This window comes from Macrotis lagotis, chromosome 1 (assembly GCF_037893015.1).
Source record: "Macrotis lagotis isolate mMagLag1 chromosome 1, bilby.v1.9.chrom.fasta, whole genome shotgun sequence".
Classification (NCBI taxonomy): Eukaryota; Metazoa; Chordata; class Mammalia; order Peramelemorphia; family Peramelidae; genus Macrotis; species Macrotis lagotis.
The window spans coordinates 906,176,809-906,199,686 of NC_133658.1; the positions used below are offsets into that span (position 1 = coordinate 906,176,809).

The 22,878-nt window shown below is 52.6% G+C and overlaps 1 protein-coding gene across 5 annotated transcripts; it reads right to left on the bottom strand.

The window, feature by feature from the left end:
• Positions 1–575: 575 nt before the first annotated feature.
• CLASRP (CLK4 associating serine/arginine rich protein) lies at positions 576–10,449 on the bottom strand. Of its 5 annotated transcripts, XM_074219312.1 has the most exons (19): positions 10,368–10,449; positions 9,951–10,052; positions 9,690–9,769; positions 9,461–9,545; positions 9,230–9,378; positions 8,106–8,202; positions 6,612–6,690; positions 6,449–6,522; positions 6,015–6,056; positions 5,549–5,767; positions 5,165–5,416; positions 2,238–2,447; positions 2,065–2,104; positions 1,706–1,766; positions 1,562–1,620; positions 1,103–1,149; positions 931–1,013; positions 800–824; positions 576–642 (listed from the first exon to the last, which is right to left on the bottom strand). In XM_074219312.1, coding segments are annotated over exons 1-19 (1,749 nt in total). In that variant the 5' UTR covers positions 10,370–10,449; the 3' UTR covers positions 576–599. The 5 variants fall into 5 exon arrangements, 4 of the variants coding, with proteins under 4 accessions (XP_074075413.1, XP_074075412.1, XP_074075414.1 ...); XM_074219311.1 differs by lacking the exon at positions 10,368–10,449 and having other exon boundaries at positions 9,951–10,361; XR_012474672.1 differs by lacking the exons at positions 576–642; positions 800–824; positions 931–1,013; positions 1,103–1,149; positions 10,368–10,449 and having other exon boundaries at positions 1,592–1,620; positions 2,061–2,104; positions 9,951–10,361.
• Between the last annotated feature and the right edge of the window lie 12,429 nt (positions 10,450–22,878).

A 22,878-nucleotide genomic window follows, 5' to 3' on the forward strand; every position in this document is an offset into this window, starting at 1 on the left:
CTGCACCTCCGTGGGAATATGGCCCAGACTCCTGGGTGTGCACGACTGTCCCTGTTCTGGGAGGCTGAGGCCTCTGCCCAGCCCTGGAGCAGCACCTGGCCAGGCCCACAGAAGAGTCAACAGGCAGGCTCAACCCCACCCAGCCCACACGGGTCTCTGACCTCTTCTGTCCCTAGTCTGCAAGAAGGGCCTGGGCCCTAGGGAGGACCCCTAGGACCTGGGCCATGCCCATCCCAGCAGTCACCCACTGGCCACGGCTCCCCGACATCCATGTGCTGACCATCCCCAGCACACAAAGGACTCTACAAGTTCAAGGATTTGGGCCCTAATTTTGGCTTTGCTCTTCCCCCTGCCTCAGTTTCCCCCTCAATGCCCACATATCTTTCCTGTTCTGAACCCCCCCCCCCAGCCAGCTCTGGCTTCATCTTCAGGTCTTGGTGTTTAATTCCCAGGCTTCCCCCCCAACACAGAACAGACCACAGGAGGAATATTAAATACCCTTCTAATTTATTCCACAAACAAGTGGTAAAACCAGCAGCACTGACCCTGGGTAAGGGCTCCAGCCCCTCCAATTCCCACCCCACCCCACCCCAATCCCACTAGTGGCGGTAATGAGGGCTTCGAGAACGGGACCGTGAACGCCTAGGACAGAGGAAAAGAGAGAGCATTTGAGAACCATGGTTGGGGGGAGAACCCGGGCACCTGCCTGGCTTTGGGGACTAGGGAGGGGATGGAACTCTAGTCGGGAGGGGTGGAAATGAGAAGCATGGCCCCCCATGACCCAGCCCAAAAGGCTTACCTCCGAGAGGAACTGTATTCACGACCTACAAGAGAAGACAGAGGATAGGATGGGGGGTGGGGAGGGCCTGAGACCTAGTCCCACTGACAAGCTGCCCCCCCAGACTCCCAAGGCCCAGCCCAGGGACTCACTGTATCGGGGGGACGGGGACCGGCTCTGTCTGCTGTACTGCCGTTCCCACTCCTCTCTCTCCTTCTCTCTGCGTTCCCGCTCCCTAAGGGAAGGAGGTAACAAGTAGAGGGGGGGGGGCAGGCCTGGCTGGGGGGGGTGGGGAGAGGAGCTTATGAGGAAGAGGGGTCTTACTTCATGCGGATCTTGCGGGCCATGGCACGGAGTTCATCCTCTCGCTCCTGAAACACAGAGCCCTCTCAAGAGACTGGTGGTGCCAACCCATGCCTCCCAAGCTCCTGCCTTCCAGGAAGACCCTCTCCCCAGCATGCCAGGGTTGCCATTTTGGAAGCAACCTCAACTCCTGCCATCTCTCAGCCTCACACCTCGTGTCCCCCCCAACATGCCCAGACCTCCCCTCATGGAGCCCAGCCCCAATTCATCCTGCAGACTCCCTCCATGGTGCTATCCAAAGGCCCCTCCCAGGGAGGCCTCTGCCTGTTGCCTCAGCTATCAGGGCGTAAGGAGCAAAGGCTTGGATCCTCTCCCTGCTCCAGTGCTGCCTGGCATTTGCTGCCTAGTAAATATCAAGTGCTCCTCCATTGAGGCTCATCCACCTTCTCCCATCCTGGAGGAGCCCACACCCAGCCTCACCTGCCGCTCATGCTCCTGCTGGATCATCTTCTCCTGTGCTGCCTTCTTATCCGCCTTAACTGGGGGGGAAAGAGCCAGGGAGAGCTGGGGTCAGCACCCATTGCCATCAGCCAGCCTCCCTCCCCCCACCAGAGCCTCACTCACACTGTCTGTTGAGTGCTTTTTGCATCCTCAGTTTCAGTTTCTCTTGGGGGGTCAGCTTAGGCTGTGGGAAAATGAGAGAGGGGAAGGGTGGTGGGTGCTCAACGCTCCACCAACCTCATCACAGAGCTCCTGGCTTTTTGAAGGAAGTAGGAAGAGAAGGGGAGGGGAGGCCCTCAGGAGAGGTGACCACCCCGAGTGGGGCCGGGGCCCAAGGGGCCATACCACCCCCAACAACCCCTGGGTTCCTGCCCTGGGCGCCCCCCAATACCCCACCCCCACCCTATCCCCACTGTAGGCGCTTGGCTCTGGGTGGTGCCGCCGCTGGGAATTAGACGGGCGAGTTCCAAATTCTTACTGACTTTGGCAGCTCCTGTCTCTTTACCCGAAGCTGTGTCGGCCCTGGGTGGGAAGAAAGAAAGGGTGCGGGGTTGGACTCTTCCAGGAGGTTCATCTCTCCTAGACATGTCCCTGGGATGGGCCATGAGCCCTTCTGGGCAGGGGGACCATGGGAGCTCTGGCCCCTCAGACTCACTTTTTCAACTTCTCCCCCACAGCCGGGGATGCCGCTGGCCTCGTGAGCTTCTCCCTGAGGGGCGACGGGGAGTGGGTACGGCTTCGGCTGCGGCTGTGACTGCGGCTGTGGCTGCGGGACAAGCTGGGTGACCAGCTGCTGCGGCTGCTGCTCCGATGCCGTGGGGCCCGGCCTCCTCGGCGGTATCGCTCCCCTGACCGGGAGCGGCTCCTGAGGAGACAAATGTCCAGGATGCCACAGGCACCCCGGGTCCACCTGCCCCCCCAGGTGCAGCTCCACCCTCGCCTTCAGCTCAGTGTCTGGGGAGAGTCTCTGGGACACCTCATTCTTGACAACTACTTCAACAGAATCTGTTTCCCATATAATCCTACACACTTCATTATACATGTCTCTGAGGCTTCCCCAGACTCAATGACCAAGGGAAGGCCCCCAGCTCAAGGACAACACCTTTACCCTGTGCAAATGGGATCATGGACCTTATTCCTCAACCGGTGACTCGACAACTCATCCAATCACAGACCTATGGGAAGCCGGAAGAGATCTAACAGGCCCATCCAGCTCCCCCACAGCCTTCCTCCAGGGTAGACACCAGCAGGCAGCCTAGTCCCTCCAGGACGTTGGCTACCTGCAGGCCCCGTGGAGGACCAGGAGCCTTCATGGCCGTCTTGTCCAGCCTTCCAATACAGGCCTCCATGGAACCAGTCCGCTTCCTCTCAGACCTCCCCATTTTGGAACAGAACCTGGCCCAGGGAAGAGAGCAGCAGACCCAGCATCCTGCCTGGGATACTTACTAGCTCTGGCCTGCTGCCCACCCCGATTCCTCACCCCTTCTGCCCATAACAGAGGCGGAAGCCTATGCAGACCCTGAGGTCCCATCCAAACACCAGTTATTTAGATGAGACCTGGGAGACCCTCTAGGCCCCTCCTCCATGCACACACTCCTATACACGCAGTCACAGCTATGCATACTCATGCGCTCCAGTCACACATGCCTTCACATGCTCAAAGCACACACACTAGATCACTCAAAGCATACACACTACATGTGTACATGCAACATACATGTAGCCACAGTACAAATATGTCATATCCTGGAAGCCATACACCCCACGTGCATACACATGTACAATGTATCCATGTGAACAGATGTGTACACACACACACGCACACGCACATCCACATGCAGGGTCAGAGATCCCAGGACAGCCACCCAGGCCACTTGTCCAGAGACCGTACATCCAACAGGACAGACTCTGGGTCAGGACAGCACCTCATTATGGGGTCCACCCCAGAGCCTGGCCCCAGCCTTTAGGACAGGCGGCCTCAACAGGACTCTCATGGGTTGGAGGGGACATCTGTCCCGGTGTGAGCCGATCCTTCCACCTAGGTCTCTGGCCGCTGGTTGGGGAAGTGCTAAGGAGCCAGGCTGTCTAAAGGTGCCCAGAGCTTAAGGGACTTGTCCAGGGTCATAAGGCTACTAACTGCCAGCAGCAGGACTTGAACACAAGTCCAATCTCTTGAGCTAGGCTAGACACTAGAAAGTCTAGTGACCATGTCAAAAAGGAGACAAGGCTAGTTTGGCATGACCCTCCCTCCTACACAGGCCTCTGACATGTTTGTGCTCATTAACCACCCCTTTTTCTAGAATACTGCCAAGAACCCATGAAAAAGTCTGGGCCCAGAGTCTGAAGACAGCTCTGCCTCTTCTGAATAGGGGGCTATTCAGGAACTCCAAGTGCCCACTGCAGTGGCTCTCTGGGTTCCCACATGTCTTTCCTAAGTCAGCTCTCGGCAAACCCCATGATGGAGCAGACTAAGCCAGCACACATTTTGGGCCCACTTTATCTCACAAGAAACCGTAGGTGAAGGTAGGAGACGAACCCCAGGTTAACACAGGAACAAGGCCAGAGTTGGCTAAGGCTACCCATCTCTGATCCCTCTAACAGGTCCCTCAAAGGCACTGACAACATGATGCAGAGCTGGGGGCCCCTCAGCATCCATTAGTGCACTGCCTTCTTTTGCAGATAAGCAAACAGGACCAGAGGGAAGAAGACTCCCAAGGTATCAAAACCTGGATCCTGAACAGACCAGCACCCTCCCTGTCTGGCATTGGTGATGGTACTCCCCATGCTGCCATCCTGGGGTGCTGGAGCCCTGGTCAGGTCTCACAAGACTCTTCCTCCAGGTGAGTCCATATCCTTTCCCTTCTCAGGCCCTGATCTCTCCCCCAGTTTCTCAATGGCTGGGTCTAGAAGCTCCAAACCCTCCAGAGGCCTGAGGGGTCTCTCCTCCTTTCTCCTCTGCAATGCCAAGCTCTCCTCACAATTGCCCTTGGTCTTTCTTGGGCCCCAGCTGTGACAGGTTTTCCTTCTGTAAGTCACCCAGAAATCAGTTCTCTCAGAGCCCCAAAGGGCCCAGCCTGGCAGTCTTCTGCAGCTCCCAGGGTTGTTTCCCTCCACCTTAGACAGCAGCCAACCCCCTCTGCATTGTCATGCCCACCCTCAGCCAAGGTTCTCACCAAACCGGGAGACCCACCTAGAGAATGTTCTGGGGCAGGCCAATGTCTCCAGAACAAAGATCCAGCTGTACGTTCTCCAAGATATCCCCAAAGGCCTCAGGCCTTTTCCCACAGAAGTGCTGCAGGAAGCCCCTTGTCCCCAGGCACTCTCTCTCCCTGGAGCTCCCCCAGACTCAATGAGACATGTGACTACACTGTTAGGGGCTGGGTCTGTCTTATCTCTCCACAAGGGCAGAGCCTGGATCTGCATCCGAGGTCACTGATGGGTCTCTGGACACAGGGCCTAGCCAAGGCATCTGGCCACTGAACCACCTGAATAAGCCATCAACATTCTAGTCCTCATCCCAAACTTGGAGTGGGCTGATTGAAAACGAGCCGGCTCACCTGACCCCCTTGGACAACCCCATACCTGGATCGCCGCCGGGCCCCATAGCCACGGCGGGCAGGTGAGCGGGAATAGCGGCGTCCATCTCGTGAGCCACCTCCAGAGTGACGCCGGCCCCGACTCCGAGAGCGTGAGTAGCGGCGGGAGCGTGAGCGGGACCGAGAGCGCATGTGTCGACCCGGCCTGTAGTGGCCCCCACGGCGAGAGCGGGAACTTGACCGTGAACTGGAGGTGGAGGTGCTGGAGGTGCTGGAAGAGGAGGAGCTGGAGCGGCGGCTGTGGGGGATTGAACAGAGGGGAGGAACATGCGCAGTCACCTACGGACCACAGTCACGGAGGCGGGAGAGCAGCCCTGCCCCCACCCACCACGGCCACGGCAAAGATCAGGAGAGGGTGAACGTTACCGACCGGGAGCTGGCGTTACGACCTGGCGCAGGGCCGCTGCCTGGCTGCGGGGCTTCCCGAGGCTTCCCCGGCGCAGCCCCTGCACCCGCAGCAGCTGCTGCTGCTGCGGCTGCCTCCTCATCACTGCCCCCAAAGCTGGTGATGAAGGTGATCTTCTCCTCTCGACCCGGCGTTGGTGACCGGGAGCGGGAGCGAGATTCAGAGCTGGACTCAGAGGGGGACCTGGAGACGGGAATGATGCATGGGAGCTCATCCACACTATGCTCACAAAGGGCTGAGACCTCCTGAACCCAAGGTTCCCAAGGATAGGGGCTGTTTCTTATCTGAATTTTGTGTCTTCAGGACTCCACGTAACAGTGTTTAATAAACGTGGAGGGAAAGTAAGGCTGCCCCGCCACACACACACCCTCCTCCATTCCACCCTAACCCCCCCCCCCCCAGAGGAAGACCAGCAGGCTCCTGGACTCACCGCTTATAAGGGTCATAGGTGGGGCTGTCTCTTCGTGCATAGCTAAAACAAGAACAGAGAGTTCCATGAGCAGGGAGGTGTGAGGACCAGCCCACCGCTCAGTCCCCTAGGTTCTCTCCCTCTCCATCTCCCTGATCCCAGAACTCAGGAAATGGCAGGGCCTTTCTCTGGAGCCCCAGGATGGGAGGAACACTAGGTCCCTAAAGAGCAGATACTATCCCTCAGCCTCATGTCCTGCTCCCATCAGCCAGGTGGGCTCTGCCCAGGCCCTGGTGCAGGGTCGAGCTCCAAGCTGCAGGCTTCAGTCCTTCCTCAGGTCCTAAATACATCCATCCAGCCTAGTAGCAGGATTGTTCTTCCTGAGAGAAGCTTGAGATTTGCAGCCCAGGAAGAGACTGGAGGGATAGGGAATGATTTGTCATCATCGGGCCTACCTCGGGGGGCTGATCTTGCGGCCTTTCAACCTCTTCTCCCGGAATTCCCTCCTCTGTCGCCGGGATCGGCGGCCCTGAGGGGAAGGCAGGTATGAGGGGGAGGCAGCTCTGGTTCCTCCCCATCAATCCCACTTCCACTAGAGTCAGGACCCCCACCCCTCACCGAATACATGGCCTTCTCCTCCTCCAGAGCCTTGGCATGCTTGATGGCCTCAGCCTCTTCCTTGTCTTTCCGCAGCATCCTAGAAAAGAAGGTCAGGAGGTTATATGAGGGCCCCCCTTTGCTAGAATCTACACGGATGGCTCACAGGTATAAAAGAGTTCTGACCACAGCCAGGAGACCAACGATATTCATTCTTCAGATGGGAACTGAGGGTGGGCCAGAGAGGAAGGTGAATGACTGGCCCAAGATCACAGCGAATTGCTGGTAGCCTCCCATATCCTTGCCATGCAATCCTGGCTACCCCACATTGGGGGCAGGGGGGCCTTCCCCAAGCCCACATGACTTGGTTACACACATCCTTGTATTTTTTCCAAGGTGTCTTCTGTGCTCAGCCCCTAGAGGGCCTCGAATGCCAGGGTCCCAAGGCTCTTGCCACAGCCTCCTGGAGACCTCCAGCACAAAGATCACCCAAAGGAAGAGGAAGAGGAGATCCAAGAAGGGCTGTAGGCCAGTCTCCTAGCACCCTCAGGGCTATGGACTCAGACCACAGTTCTCTGCACTCTAGAATGCCCTGTACAACTGCAGAAATGGAGGCAAGAGAGGCAAGGTCACTTGTACCAGCAGCAAATGAAGGAGCAAGGGTTTGAACCCAGCCCTGAGTTCTTCATTACTGGGGCTAGCTGGCTGGCTCTCTCTCTCTCTCTCTCTCTCTCTCTCTCTGGGGCTTTGCTTTTGAAGTGTTTAGGCTAGCTGGACTGTGGTGACTTCGCCTCTGGCCATCACAGAGAAGGGAAGGGACTTCCCCAAGATCAGCTAATGCCACCCAGCCAAGTCAGGCCAGGGAGGGTTGGGGCAAGAAGGGCGGCAAAGTGTCACAAGGTCACTGTGGAACGGTGCCCAGCATCACAAGGCCAACAGGTCAGTCTAGGGATACGAGGTCATAAAATCCCAGACTTGGGAGTTATAAGAATCTGCAGAAACCTTAGTCATTTTCTAGAACAAGGACCTCCAGAGGGAGGCAGGGCACCAAACACACTCAAATGTTGAGGTCCTCCCAGGCAGCTGTACAGCCAAGGACTGAGGACTAGGTCCCTGAGGATCCTGGCTGAGGTCATTCAGCTAAGCAGAAGCAGTAAGGCTAGAAATTCACCTCAGTCTGACCCCCCCCCCTTTTTTATAGATAAGAAGGCAAGCCACTCATCCAATGTCACAAACGTGGTCATCTGCACCCAGGGTCCTTCCATGGCAGGTAATCACTGCTCAGAGAGGAGACTGATGGAGACTGGGGCTAAGGGGAGGGTCGTGTGCCTGAAGAATGGACTAACAAAGTTCACGCTAGGACCCTGTGGAAAGGGGTAAGAGGAGAGGGGAGAAAGGGAGAGAAGACAAAGGAAGGGGGAAGAGGGAAGAAAGGAAGGAAGGGGAAAGAGAAGAAGGGAGAGGACAATGACAGGCCTACTGGGCTCCTTCCTGTCCTTCCACCCCAGGCCTCACCTCACAAAGTCCCCGTCTGCCATGCCGTAGGTCGTGGCCTGCTTATTCAGGTCGGCTACCTGCTCTTGGTTCAGCTCGTCCACGTCCACTTCCACATCTGTGCCCAGAGAGTGCCCGTCAGGGGGGAAGGGGAACAGAGAGGCAGGACAGGACAGGGAAGCCTGGGCCATGGGGATGGAAAGGGTTGCCCCAGGGAGGGGACAGCACTGGATGTCAGAAGAGAGGGAGAGGCAGGAGGCAAGAAGTGGGGGGAACTGGGGCTTAAAGGACAAGGACCCCTTCCTCACCTGGGCCTCCAGAAAGCTCTGGCTGCAAGACTCATGTCAGAGCTGAGCCTCTTTAGGAGACAGCCTGGGCCCTGGAACAATCCAGGCCCAGAGGAATCCTGGATGTATGGACTGGCTGTGTGCTGCCCGTCCATGTCTTTAAACATGGACATTCAAAGTGTGGGCACCACACGGACATATCTAAGCAAGCATGTTCTAGGTGTGCATCTGCGCACATGCATTCTAGCTGGATGGATTACACTTTTTTTTTTTTGTTTTTGCAAGGCAAATGGGGTTAAGTGGCTTGCCCAAGGCCACACAGCTAGGTAATTATTAAGTGTCTGAGGCCAGATTTGAACTCAAATACTCCTGACTACAGGGCTGGTGCTTTATCTACTACACCACCTAGCCGCCCCTGGATTACACATCTTGTCCCTCTGTGCATACACCTAGCTGTGGTGCAACCACACCATGGGTGGGTCCCTCTTTGCGCACAGACATTCTAGATATATGTGATACATGTAATTCCTGTATGTCTATCTGCACTTATGTATTCTAGGTGTTTCAGCTCATGCATGTTCTAGATAGATGCACTGCACGTAGGTCTATCTGTGTACACATGTTCTAGGTGTCTCTGCGCATACACATTCTAGGTGTGGATAATATATGTTCATGCACAGCACATGCATTTTCTCGGGGGGGGGGGGGCCTGAAGGCAGGGACATCGCTTGCTCTTAGACCCCCAGCATTCAGTCGTGAGCTGAGAGCAGGAGGAAGCATTTACCACCTGTCGGCTGAGGCCGTGGTGGGAAGAATGAGATCAAGGTGCCCACAGACAAAGTGCCAGAGCGGACCCACCGATATCAGGGATGACCTCGTCTTCATCAGAATTGCTCTCCTCCTCCCCGGGCGACTCCTCATCCTCAGGCTTCTCCATCGCCTTCTCCACCTCAGCCACAGTGCTGTCCTCGTACGTGTAGCCAATGGATGCCTTCTTCTCTGCCAACCTGGGCCACAGAGCAGAGGTGAAGCCGTCAGGCCCTGCCCCCGGCCAGCACAGTCCCCAGCCCCTCGCCCACCTGCACTCACTTTTTCTTCTCTTCCTCATTGGGTTTCTGCAGGCCCCCATAGAGCTCATCAATGTAGATCTGGTACAAACACTGCTCCTCAGAAACTGAAGCCAGGTCAGATGGGTAGAAGCGGCGGGAGGTGGAGGCAGAGGGAAAAGCACAGGCTGTGAGCAGAACTGGTGGGGAAAGGGAGCCCACAGACCCTGGCCCCGGCACCCCGCCCCTTCCGCAGACCCCTCCTCACTCACTGCCAGCAAAGTCATTCTGCACCAAGCCTCGGTAACGCTCATAATTGCACTTGCGTTCATCTGACTCCTGTTCTGGAGAACTGGGGGAGAAACCCAGAGGTCTTGGAGGGGGTATCTCCAGGAATTCTCTACGTAAGTGCAACAAAGGGTTGGGTCTCTTGGGGCTTCAACAGGGAGAACTCCTGCCCCCCACCCAGAGGACAGGCAACCCAAAGGCCCAGTCCACTCCACCCAGGGGGAGACAGACAGGTTGAGACTCACATAGTGGTCAGCAGCGGTGGGGTGTACTCGGGGATGTAATCTAAGTGGGCGCGGACATCGAACCGGTCAATCATAGTGTTGGTGTCTCCCTGCCAAGGCATCCTGAGAGGCCCCGAGGGCTCGGCACAGCCCAGGACACCTGACCCCTTTGCCATCTCCCAGTCCTCCCAGTAAGGCCTCAGGTCCCAGCCCATTCTCCTCGAATTTCCTACCTCCTTGCTCCAGTCTCAGTCTGCTCCTTTCCTACTTTTCCAACGCACCCTCCTGGTGCCCCAAACTCCTCCCAATTACACATACCAACACTGACCTCAAGTTTTGCCTCAGGGTCCCAGTTCATCCATCACAACCCTGACCTGTTTCCTGAGCCTCTTTCATCTAAGCTCCCCAATCCCCCCCTCAGTCCAGCCAGGGTCTCACATGTTGACAGGGCTCTCAGCAGCAAGGGCCACCGCTGAATCAAGATGCACCTTGCAGGCCCGGCCATGCACCTGCAGGAACTGGGCGGGGTCCTTTTTCTGTAAGGACAGAGATAGCACAGAGCTAGAAGGGAACTTAGGGTTGAGGAAACCGAGGTCTAGAGGAAGAAAGGGGCATGGACAGAGTTGAGGCTGGAGGGAACTCCAAAATTACCTCGTGCAAGCTGGCCAACGAAGCCTGACCACAGAGGCTTCCAGGGCCGAGGGACTCAGCCCCCTCCCTCCCGCACTCACCTGGCTGTACCTGTCCTGGTGCTCACCCGTGAGCAGCCCTCGCTATACCAGGACTGCCAGCTTTGATGATGCAGGGCAGGTCCAATGCCCCTCAGGGCAGCCCTTCAAATATCTAAGAATGTCAACCTTTCTTCAACTCTTAACAAGAAATTCTCTCCCACAGAAGGTTTTTTAGTCCTGTCCACCTTTCCAGCCTTCTATGGGGAAGGTTCCAGCTTGGCCTAGACAAATGGCTGTGGCTGGAGACCTGACGGATTGGTTAACGTCCCAGACCTCCTACCTCTGCCCCAACCCTGGGCTTTGAAGCCCATCAGCAACTCTGACAGACCTACCACATTGGCAGCTAATACTGAGTTTACAGTTAATATCAATTGTAGCTCCATTTGATTGTAAATTTCTTGTAGGCAGGGAGCATCCTTAGCCTCTTTTTATCTCCAGAATATAGCACAGTGCTTGCTAGATTAATAAATGGTTATTAATTGATTGGAAGGGTCAGAGCCAAGAAGTTCTAGAGATGATCAACAGTTTGGGGACCAGAGAATGATAAGACCTAGATCAAAACTTAAAATGAAATCATTTAAGATCCCTTTTGCCTCAGGTGAGAGGGAGAGAATAAGCATCTATATGTTGGTGGTGGTGCTAAGAAAACCCAGGTGCTCCATCAGCCAGCACCATACCATTCATATGTGGAACCATCAGTGATAGCAAATCGTGAAGTTTTGAATACCATGGCTAAGTTCACTTTGTTGGTATACTTTCCAGGGAGGTACACATTGATAATGAGGTGGACCCTGCTTTGCCAGAGCTGGAAGTATTTGGGAGGCTTGGAAAGAAAGTGTGGGAGAGAAGAGGTATTAGACTGATTACCAAACTGAAGGTCTACAGTGCCCTTGGGCTGACCTCATTTGTAGGCCTGTGAAACCCGGGGCAGCTATGTCAGGAAACTGAATTGCTTCCATTTAAATTGTCTTAGGAAGAGTCTGAAGATCAGCTGACAGAAGAAGATACCAGACCCCCACCGAGGTCTTCACCAAAATTGCCAAGCATTAAACCTTTACTACAGAGAGAGCAAGTCCAATTGGCTGGCCGTGTTGTTCAGAGCCAAACCTGATGATGATGTTTGTCCTTCTTCTTGAAGAATACCTTGACATCAGGGTGACCTGCCCGGGCAAGCACATGAATTGGATTTGAGTGAGGGAGTGCTGAGCTGAGTCACCAGCTTCACTTTTTCTTCCAGAGCCATCTGGGTCCAGTGGTCAGATATGAATCAGGAGGCCTGGAGATGGCCCTGGATGCGAGGCAATCTGGGTTAAGTGACTTGTCTAAGGTCACACAGCTAGTAAGTGGCAAGTGTCTGAACTCCCATTCTCCTGACACCAAGACTATCCATTAGCCTTCCTCATGCCAAACTTAAGCTTGCTAAAAAGACTATTTTTAAGAACTCACATAAGGCAAGAGTTCTAGGGAGGGCGCTCTGAAGGACTCATAAGCATTCTGGAAAGGATTGGGCATCAGGAGAGACCCTGGCTGGCACAGGACTGACCAGCATGGTGCCCCCTCAAAGGAACCGTGAGACTCCTGGACTCTTTGGGGGCCCACCTGGGGTCTGGCCGGCTCGTCTCTAACAAAGCGACGTCTTGCCAGCGATACTGGAGTGCTTGGCCATTTGACAGATGGAGAAACTGAGGCAAGGGGGACGTGACTTGTCCAGGGTCACACAGACCGTGAGTGCCCACTGAGCGGCCTACAAGGTGTGGGGACAAGACGTGGCCGAGCCCGACTCCGGGCGCCTCTTTTCCTCCAGGGCCAGTGGCACGAGCACGTGGCCGCGTCCTTCCCCTGCTCCCTTCCCCCCACTTCCGGTCCCCGGGCCGCAGCTCGCCGCGCTGCAGGAGGCCCCGGAGGAGGAAGGCGGGGACGTTAGTCACGTGGGCAGCCCCCGCAGCTGCGCATTCTTCCCCTCGGCGTTCGCCCCGGGAACGCTCCCGGGTTGTGCGCCTGCGCGCTCCCCGGGCCTCGAGCGCGAGCTGGCAGGAGGCCCCGCTCCGCCGGCCTCGCGGTTCTGGGACCCGCCGGCGGGCTCGGCCCCTCCCTTTCCGCCGCGGCGCGCAGGCGTACACCCCGCTTCCGGTTCCGGCACCGGCGGCTGCAGCGGAGACGCGGTGAGTGAGGGAGAGAGGGCAGCCGGGCCAGGGCGGCGGTGTCCCCGCCCCCGAGCGGCCATGGGCCCGAGACCCCGCCCGAGAGGGACGCGGGGCGGCCGGGAGTCGGAAGCGTCGTGGCCGCCGCCCCGCGGCCCCTCCGCCCCGCCCCCAGCGAGGATGCCCCGGGCCTCTGGGGCCGTCCCCCTCCCCCACCCGGGCCCCGCGCCGCCCGGGCCCCTCCCTCACGGGGACCCCGCCCCCCGGCCCCATCCTTGCCCCCCATCTGTTCTCCCATCCAGCGACAGCTGCAGACCCTCCTGCACCTTCTTGCGGATCCCCTATAACTGCCCCCCGGGCCCCTGCTGCGCGGCCTCCTCTCCCTCCCGCCCCTCCCGGGTTTGGGCCCTATTTATCCAAGCTGTTCAGCCCCTCGGGCTTTTCCGGAAGCGAAGCCCCATCCCCGCTCTCCCATTTCCCTCCTCTGCCCCTTCTCCAGAGTCCCGGAATCCCCACCCCTCCCCAGCTCTCCCAGGGCGCCTCCAGGCTTCCTAGACCCAGAGCTCCCTTCTTTTGTCCGGGATTCCTCAGGTCCTCATCTTTTCCCTCGGGGTCCCTAAGTTGGATTCTCAAAGACCTGCCTCCGTTACACTGGTCCCACCCCTTCTTCATCTCCTGACTTGTCCAGTGTGGCGCATCCCTTATGCCCCTCTTCCCATTCCAGACTTTAGCCATAAGCTTAGATTCTGTTCTGCCTCTCCTTATTGCTTTCGAAGGACTGAGCAATGATGTCAAGCTCCTGCAGAACTGGGGGCTACTAATCCAGATAGAAGGATCCCTTTGGCAGCATCGTGATTTAGTTTTAAAAAATAATTGTCTTTGTTTTTATTCTATTTATATTGATTTTGTTTGACATTCCCTGGTTACATTTTAATCAGTGTCAAGGGTCTGCATGCTTGACAGCTCCACCATTCTCTTTTCTTCATCCCTTCTTCCCATAGATTAAGCTGGATTCTCTTTAACTCCAATCCTGCCCTCTGGAGCAGGGTGTTGAGGTTTCTCTTCTCCTTAGACCCTCTGATGAATTCTGACCTCCTCTTCCTTGGTTCCCTTCTCCTTTCATTTATCAAGATCCTTCCTCCTAATCAGAGGGTTTAACAGTGAGCCCCTCTGCTGGTGAAGTAAACATCCTCTCTTCCGTTCTTTTCCAGCATCCTTCCCTTCCCCAATATGTCTTGGTTCCTGAGCTACTAAATATTCCTTTCCCCAAATCTTAACAATTGCTTTTCATTGATCTTTGGGCTCCAAGTATTCCCTTTATCTTTTTTTAAAAACCAGATGTCCCACCTCAACTTGTTCCCACATAAGCTCCTACTTGGCTTTCATAATTATACCCCTGTCTGGGACTTCCAACACACACCCTGCCCATGCCCCTTTGGCTTTCTTTTAACCTTCAGCAATCTATTGTAAATCAACACAAACTTATTAAGTACCAGCACCAGGATAAACAAAACAATCCTTGCATTGGAGATGTTTATTTAGGGCTATAGCAGGAAGATGGAAAAGTATACTTAAACCTATAGTGATTGGAATGTAATTAAGCAATTAGACAAATTAGACTAAGAAGTACCTGAGACATTAGAGTGGGGAGAGTGGCCAGGGAAGGCTTCATGCTGAAGAAAGTTGCCCCTGACGTGGACCTTGGAGGACTTCAGCAGGTGGAGATGAGAGATGAGAGTTATCATCAGGTCTTTGGGACTGCAGAGATGTAGAGACAAGAAAGGGGGGCAATTTAGTTTCGGGTCTCCTTGGTGTATGTAGTTGGGTCAAAGAGACTCCAGCTGGATGTTGGTCCTCAGAGCTGCTTCTTTAGGTTTCTGTGGTATTTGCATAGAGGTGATCATTGAAGATTTGGGAAGAGATGAGGTCACAAAGGAAAGAGAGTAAAGAAAAGGTGGATGTGGACACTCTTGGGAAATTGCACACCCTGAGAGGCCAGCAAGCCTGAGAGACTGCCCTGACATGGAGGAAGAGCACAGAGGGGGCTGGATGGCAAGCCCAGGAGCCGGCTCTTTGGGACCATGCTAGAGTGAGAATCTCCCTTACTACATATCTGACAAGTGACCATCACAGCGGCTGACCTGTTCTGGAGGAACCCCCAAGGCTAGCCCTTTCTCTTTTGGCTAGATCCTTACATCAAGCCTTCACTGTACCTTTCATCCTTTGGTCTCTTCACAACCTAGAAGACAATTACCTTGTTCCCCCAAGCCTTCTCTTCTTTAGAGCAAACATCCCCAGTTCCCATAGGGCCCTCTCTCTGCTTGTCCCAGAACTGATCCACACCATTGCCACTCTCCAGCCCTGCACTCTGACCCTCTGAAAAGGTCCCAGAGAGCATTGCTTTTGTTCTATTAGCTTACAAGCCCCTCCACTGCCCCAAAAGGCCATGCCTTCCTGTCTTTTGTTTGTGAAATGGGTTTGTTCAGCCTTAATATGAGTTCATGTTTGCTTCTTAAAATTCACTTTCTCATCAGCTCTGGAAACTGCTGAACAGACTCCCATGGGTGGAGAATAAATTCCTTCAAGGGAGCTTCCTACATTGATGGAGACTTAGATTCCATCCAAGGGAAAAAGCCTCCTATTAGAGTTAGCCCTATTAGAATTAGTTGCAATCTGCAAAACATCCATTTTGGATGCTGGCTGTCACTGGTGTGATCCCATCATCTCAGATGAGATTGTGTGCTCCCTCGTCTTCATCTTGGGTGCTCCCATGGAGCCCTATATCCTTCCAAGTTGTCCTCACACTGACTTGGGGTTCTTGCCTTTAATCAGTTCCAAAAATTTACCTTGCTTTCTTTAGTGCAAGAGAAGCATAAGACTTCGTCATTGCTTTGCTGAAATCTAAACTTGCTCTAAAAATAGTAGTAATAATAATATCTACTAACATTTATATAATGCTTGCTAAGCCAGGCATTGTGCTAAGCCTTTTCTTGTCTCATTGGGAGGTTGGTCCTATTATTCCTGTTTTATAGGTGAGGAAACTGAAGCAAAAAGGTGAGGTAACTTGCTTAGGATTACACAGCTAGGGAGTATCTGAACCTGAATTTGAACTCTGGTCCTCCTGACTCCAGGCCCTCTGAAGCAATCTTCTAATTAACCCCTTTAGTACTCTGCCTACAAAAGGGAATCAGATTAGCCTGGGACAGCCTGTCCTTAAAAAGATGACATTTTATCATCATAATCTCTTTCTTTATTCCCAGCCTCTTTTGCCTCTTGACAATTTGTTCAGGAGGAAGCTGCTAAGTGGGCCCTGGAACTTCCCTGGGACTGACCCATAGTTGTTAGATTCCATTTCCTTGTTTGGGAGATGTTTGACACCTGCTTTTCAGGAAGTCCTGTGGTGACTCCTTGGTTTTACATCTGCCAGTCCTTTGAGAAGGCTGGAGTGCCACCCATCAGATCTGTGCAGGGCAGAGAGTGGACTTGTACTCCCTATTAGTGTCTTTTTCCTGTTCTGGTCCAGAGTTGATTCTTTGGAAAGAGAACAGAAGTGTTCATCTTGGATGTCATCCGATTGAGACCTCTTGGGTCCTCTCCCCTCTCTCCTGAGCCTCCTCTCTTGAAACCTCCTCTTCTCCCCAATCTAGCCAAAATAACCTTTTTTGCTTATTGTGAACTTTCCTTCAGAAGGCCATGTTTTTAGGTTTTTTTCTGCTTCCTACCCAGACTTTGTTCTGTACATGCTTTTTAAAAATGAAGGTAGTTGAGGAGTTCTCTATGCAAAAGTCTTGTCTTTTCTTCCTCATTGGAATAACTGTTCTCTGTGTGTCTTCAGAATTTCATTTTTTTAGGGTTTCCCCTTTCTCCTGTGTTAACTTCCCCTGTAGAACTTCAGCTCTTGGGACCCTTTGAAATCTGTTCTCATACTGTTAATAGAGCCTGTCAGACTAGACCCTGGTTTTTCTTTGCTATTCTGTGCTTTTGTGCTCCCCAGGGCTTTCTTGTTGAGAATTCAATACCAAACAGAAAATTTCCCTCGTGGCTTTCTGTTTTTTGAAGAACAAAATTATTTTTTAGCCAGGACCACATAGTTCATTGAAACCCTCCTTGACTCTTCTGGTTAGACCTCCATACTCAATCCCAACCATTTCCGCCTCCTGTCCAGATGGTCTGTAGTATTCTCAGATGATAAGAGCAAACTTGTTTTTGTCTCTGTGGATCTTAATGGAATGTATTCCACCATAGATGTTGCCTTAAGGAAGGAAGGAAGGAAGGAAAGAGCATTGGTTTGTGCCAGGTTTTGTCCTGAGCCCTGGGGAACCTCCCAGGCTGGGGAACAGTCTTCTCGTTTGGGAAGTTTTAGGAGGTTGGTGGAAATACCCTTTCTAGTAGTGGGCGCTTCTTCTGGAGCTGAAGAAATGACATTTATAGAGGACTTGAAAGTATGTAAAAATCTCAACAGTCCCGAGATGCAGGTGATGTTATTATTTCCATCTAATAGATAGATAATCCAAGACTGAGAGGGGTTAGGAGACTGGCCTAGGAAATGTCTGAGGTAGAATTCGAACTCAGGACTTCCTGACTCTAGGCCCCTTGCCTCCACTGGTGTCTGGAAAGCTTAATGGGAAGGTAAGAGGTCAATTGGCAAGAGGTTCATTGGATGAGTGAATCATGTAAATCAGGGCCCAGGGCTCAGGGATGATTCAGGGGTTCGAAGACTTTGCTTGGCCTGTAAGAGGCCAGGGAGCTGCTAGCTACTTAAGGGAGCTGACACTGTTGCCCTGGGGGCAAAGTCAAGTTTCATTCTGTGGGAGATCAGAGAGTTCTAGGACAAAGGGCTTTATTTCCAGGAGAGCAGGGGGCATCATGGGTACCTTGGAAAAAGCTTTTTTTCTCTTTAAAAAAAATTCAATTTTATTTTCTGTTTCAAAATTTTCTCTCTCTCTTTCCTCATTATAAATATGTATGGTGGAGCTCACGGATTCTTCTGTTTTAGCTATGTCTAAAAAAGACCAAAAACAAAACAGCTTCAGTCCATATTCTGAGTCCAGGAGGTGGGCAATGTTTTCCACCTGAGTCTTCTGGGATTGTGGTGGTTCACTGTGCTGAGTTGAGTTCCCAAACCTTTCAAAGTTGTCTGTCTTTGCAGTATCGATGGTCCTGTGTAACACAATCACATAGTTGTGCTTCCTTCATTCTGCATCAATTCATCTGATTCTTTCTCAGTTTTTCTGAAACCACTCCCATAGAATTTTTTACACCACAATATTTTTCTGTCACAGTCATATACCATCACTTGGTTAGCTGTCTCCCAGTGGATGATCTTTTCTCCTCCCTCCCTCCCATTTTCACTTCTTCAGCCTCACAAAGAGCTGCTAGAAGTAAATATGGATCCTTTTCCTCTTTCTTTGATTCCTTTGGAGTGTCATTGCTGGATCAAAGTTATTTGACTTTTTGGCCCAGTTCTAAACTGCTCTCCAGAATGAATGGACTGGGGGTAGTTAGGTGGTACAGTGGATAGAGCACTGGCCCTGGATCAGGAAGACCCAAGTTCAAATCCAGTGTCAGACACTAATAATTATTGCCTAGTTATGTGGCTTTGGGCAAGTCACTTAACCCCACTGCCTTGCAAAAACCAAAGAAACCAGAATGAGTAGACTACTTCTCTCCTCCCTTAACTCTTTGCATGGAAGGGGTCTCCTATATCTGCCAGGCACACCTCCCCCTCTCCCCCAATACTTCTTGTGGTCTAGAGAATAGAGTGCCAGCTCTGTCTGACTTACTGACTCTGAGGCTCTTGGTCTGTCGCTTCCTCCCTCGATTTCTTTGGTTGTAAAATGGGGATGATAATAACAGTATCTATAACAGATACATAGTAGGCACTTTATACCATGCTGTCCCTCCCCTCCCCTGTCCCCATGCTGGGAATGAATTTTTCCCTCTTACAGTGAGTATCTCAGAGGAACCTGGCATTTCAGGCTGGACTCCTCTTCATGACCATTGACCTCAATCCCGTCATTTTGGTAGTGGTCAGGGACTCTCCCAAGGACCTATGGGGAATAAATAGCAGGAGTGGGATTAGAGATTTTATTTATTTTGAGTTTTACAATTTTTCCCCTAATCTTACTTCCCTCCCTCCTCCCCCCACAGAAGGCGATTTGCCAGTCTTTATATTGTTTCTATGGTATACATTGATTTAAAATTGTTTTTTGAATTATAAAGATTTTATTTATTTTGAGTTTTCAGGAGTGAGATTAGAAACTGGGTTTGTTCAGTGTATTCTACTTCCTTTCTTTCTTATGCTTTATATCTCCTAATGTGGAGTCTCCTTAAATGTAAGGAATTATGTTTTGTTTGTGTCTTTGGTTTTTGAGCCCTTGGAACAATGCTTGTACACAGTAGGCACTCAACAAATGTCTGTTGCATTGAATTAACCCTGCCTCTGGTCTCATGCCAATCCTGAAGTGCCTTTCAAATCCTCTTCCTTGCCAACAAGGAAATCATCCTTCTTCTTCACTGTCTGAACTGCAGGCCCTTAGCTTCTAGCTTTCCTCTTTTCTATCATGTCTCCCTGCCACCCTGCTTGCAGGGTTGTCTTAAAGAAGGCTCTAGGCCTGGCCATCCCTCCTCTAGCCCCGGTTCCTGTAATGGTCAACACACCTGTATCTGTGTCCTCTCAGATCTTTCTTCCCCCTCCCTATCCATCTCCTAAATGATGCTGTCTCAGGATACTTATTCTTCCTCACTTTGCCTGGAATTTCCTCTTGTGCTTTCTGGGAGCTGCTTCTTCCTGGGATGTTGGGCTCAGTTTTCATGTCTGCAAATTAAAGGGCCAGCCTAGATAGTTTACAAAAGTGTTTTGGAGCTTGTCTCCCTTCCCAAGTCACCTCTACCTGCCTTAGTGGCAGGGCTTTGACTTGGACCTGTGACTGCTGAGATTATGTAAAGGAGAGTCACTTGCCCAGGTTCTCTTTGGGTCAGGTAGGGGTAGAACTGGCACCCATGCCTTGGCGCTTGTCTTTATGTTTTTCTTGCTCTTTTCTGGTTTCTCAGACAACTTTTCTGGCCATATACTTTCCAGCTCTCTTTGAATCTTAGTGTTCTCACCTGTTCAGTAAGGGGGAAAAGTTCAAATTAGATGGTCTTGAGTTCCCCTTTGGACTCTGAAATCCAAGTCCTGGCTTTTTCTGCCAATCCCTGGGGTGGGGCGGGAGTGTCCGTGGTTCTGTGCATCCTGTACCACCCTTATCCCCTTCTTAGCTCACATACAAATTCTTCTTCCCTTTTTTGTTCCTCACTTTCCCCAGTTGTAAAATCAGAGGGAGATTGTTGAGGGCTGACCTGGCCCTAATAGGCCATAGGTCCTTGGTGAAGGAAGCATCCCCATTTTCCCCAGATCCTTCCCTCATGGTAGTTCCCTGTCCACCACAGGCTTGGCCGCCACCATGTGGCATGAGGCCCGGAAACATGAACGAAAGCTTCGGGGCATGATGGTGGACTACAAGAAGCGTGCAGAGCGCCGCCGGGAATACTATGAGAAGATTGTAAGTGATGGGTTGGGAGACCTGGGGGAATGGGGCACCCCAACAAGGTATGTGAAAGTGCCAACAGACTAAAACCCTGCCCTGCCATTTTATCCTCCAGGGACCTGGTGCAAATTTCTTTGGCCTCCCTGGGCCTTGGGTTTCCCCAAGTGTCAAATGAGGATGTTGGAATCAAGTTGACCTCCCAGGTCCTTTTCACTTCAAGCATTCTTTGAATATGGGAGGCCCTGGAGTCAGGAGGACCTGATTTTAAATCCAACCTTAGAAGCTAAATAATTACCTAACTGTGTGATCTTGGACAAGTCACTTAACCCCATTGCCTTGCAAAAACAAACAAAAAAAAAGAATATGGAAAGAATGAGTGTGTAAGGTTTTTGTGAGAGGGACAGAAGGTGGACATGGAGCTCCCCCCCCCCCCCCAAGGGGAGGGATCATGTAGAAGGGGAAAAGGTGATCCATGATGTGATAGAGTTCAGGTTGGATTTCAGTTCAGAGGCCCTCACTTACATCTTGGCTCTGTGGCAAGGGGTTTCCTGGGAGCTTCTTTCTCCTTCTCTAGAAGGAGGTATTCAGATCAGCGATTCCCAAAGACTTGTCCCTGGGCCTGTCCCACAAGTGCCAGAGCTTGTAGGAAGTTGGCTATGGCCTTGGAGGAGGGGGAAGAGGAAGAGTTGGGACAGGAGAGCTGGTAGAATGACAGAGCAGTGAGCAGGCCAGGGAGGGTGGAATGGCCCATACATTGTGGTCCGGCCTCAGATTGGAGAGGCTAGAACACCTCGACCTTTTCTGGGGGCCACCTGGAGACTTTAAGGAGGAAGGAAGCTCGTGCTTGGAGCAGACCTGAGGGAGAACTCTTTGTGACAGTCCCTAGGCTGAGGGGCTGGGGAGATCTAGGAGGGTACCACAGTGCACAGAATGCTGGACCTGGAGTCAGGAAGATCCCAGTTCAAATCCAGCCTCAGACATTTAGCAGCTGGGTGACCCAGGGTAAGTCACTTGCCCTGTGTGCCTCAGTTTCCTCATCTGTAAAAGCAGCTGGAGTTGGGCATGGCTGAAAGACCAGGCTGAGAAGGTTGAGGAGCAGGGCCACATTGTCAAGTGGAGGATCAATGGGCGTCAGAAGTGGAAAGAGCTGGCCTTGTGGTTGGACTTTGCTGTAGCCCAGCAAAGATAAGGGTGTATGTCTGCAGGATAGACTAGTGAGTGTTGATTAGGCTCCACCTGTGTACTTGATAGGAAGTGCTGCTGGGGTCTGAATACTCATACGCCAGCAGGCCCAGTCAGCTTGTTGACAGAGAATGCCCATTGCTTAGGGATAGGAAGTGGTTAACGGTTGGGCTGCTGCTGGGGAGCGGCAAACAGGGCCCTCTGCCTGGGCCTGTCTGGCCAAGGTCCCTGTGGGCTGGGTTACTGCAGGGTGTGGCTCGAGCCACCAGGCACCCCCCTGCTGGACTCTTTCCTGTGACTGCTCCCTGGCAGTGTGGGCCCCAGCCTAGGCTTTTGGGAGGCCCTGCTGAGGACCTGTCTTCTCTCAGTAGATTTAGCCCAGTATCCCAGCCTGCCCTTTAGAATGCTGGTCCGAGGTCTAGCCCCTGGCCTGTGGCTGAAGGACCTCCAACCTGCAGATCAGGTTCTGCTGAGTGGTCCTCTGATCCCCCCAACTGAAAGGGACCTGAGACTTTTCCAAACAACAGAGGCTGGTTTTGGAGAACTCTGAAGCCTGAAGTTGGCTTTTACAGCATGCTCCTAAATTATGTCCCTATTTCATATAACTCGTAACATATTTGAAGCTTTCTCACCTGCCCCCATGAAGTTTTCCCTTCATACCCTTAAATTTTTGTTCTTGGTCGTTTTTCATGACCAATCTCCTGATCCCATTTAGGGGTTTTCTTGGCAGAGATCCTGGAGTATTTTGGCCATTTTCTTCTCCAGCTCAGTTGACAGATAAGGAAACTGAGGCAAATAGGGTGAGTGACTTGCCCAGGGTCCCCCAGCTAGGAAGTGTCTGAGACTGAATTTGAACTAGGGATGATGAATCCTGACTCCAGGTCGGGCATTATATGCACTGTGGCACCCCTCACTGCTTTTAAGAATCTATCAATTTAGAAAGCATTTGAGAGCCCCCTCCCCATGCCGGCTCAGTGCTGGGGGCTGGGAGAGTAAAGGCAGGGGTTTGAAGTCTGGTCAGCCTCCTCTGCGCCATCCTGGCTCCAGGACCCTCTTGTGCCCTCCTGGGGGGTCCCTTAGTCTTTCCTGATTGGCCCACCCGCTTCTTCCCTGAGTCTGGATGCAGGGCTCTGGGAGTTTCCTGTGGAACTGCCCCTCTCCCATCTGGGCCTTGTGCTTGTGGATTATTTTGGACTCAGGTGTAAAGTTTGGCTTTTAGTTCATCCTTGTTTTTAGTTTGTTAGATTTGCTCCAAGATTCTAGGCTGTCCAGGAACTTTTTGGATCCTGCCTCTGTCTTTGAGTGGGGCGGTTCACCTCCTCAGCATGGGTCTTTATCTAAATCATTAATGAAAAGGTTCAAGTCT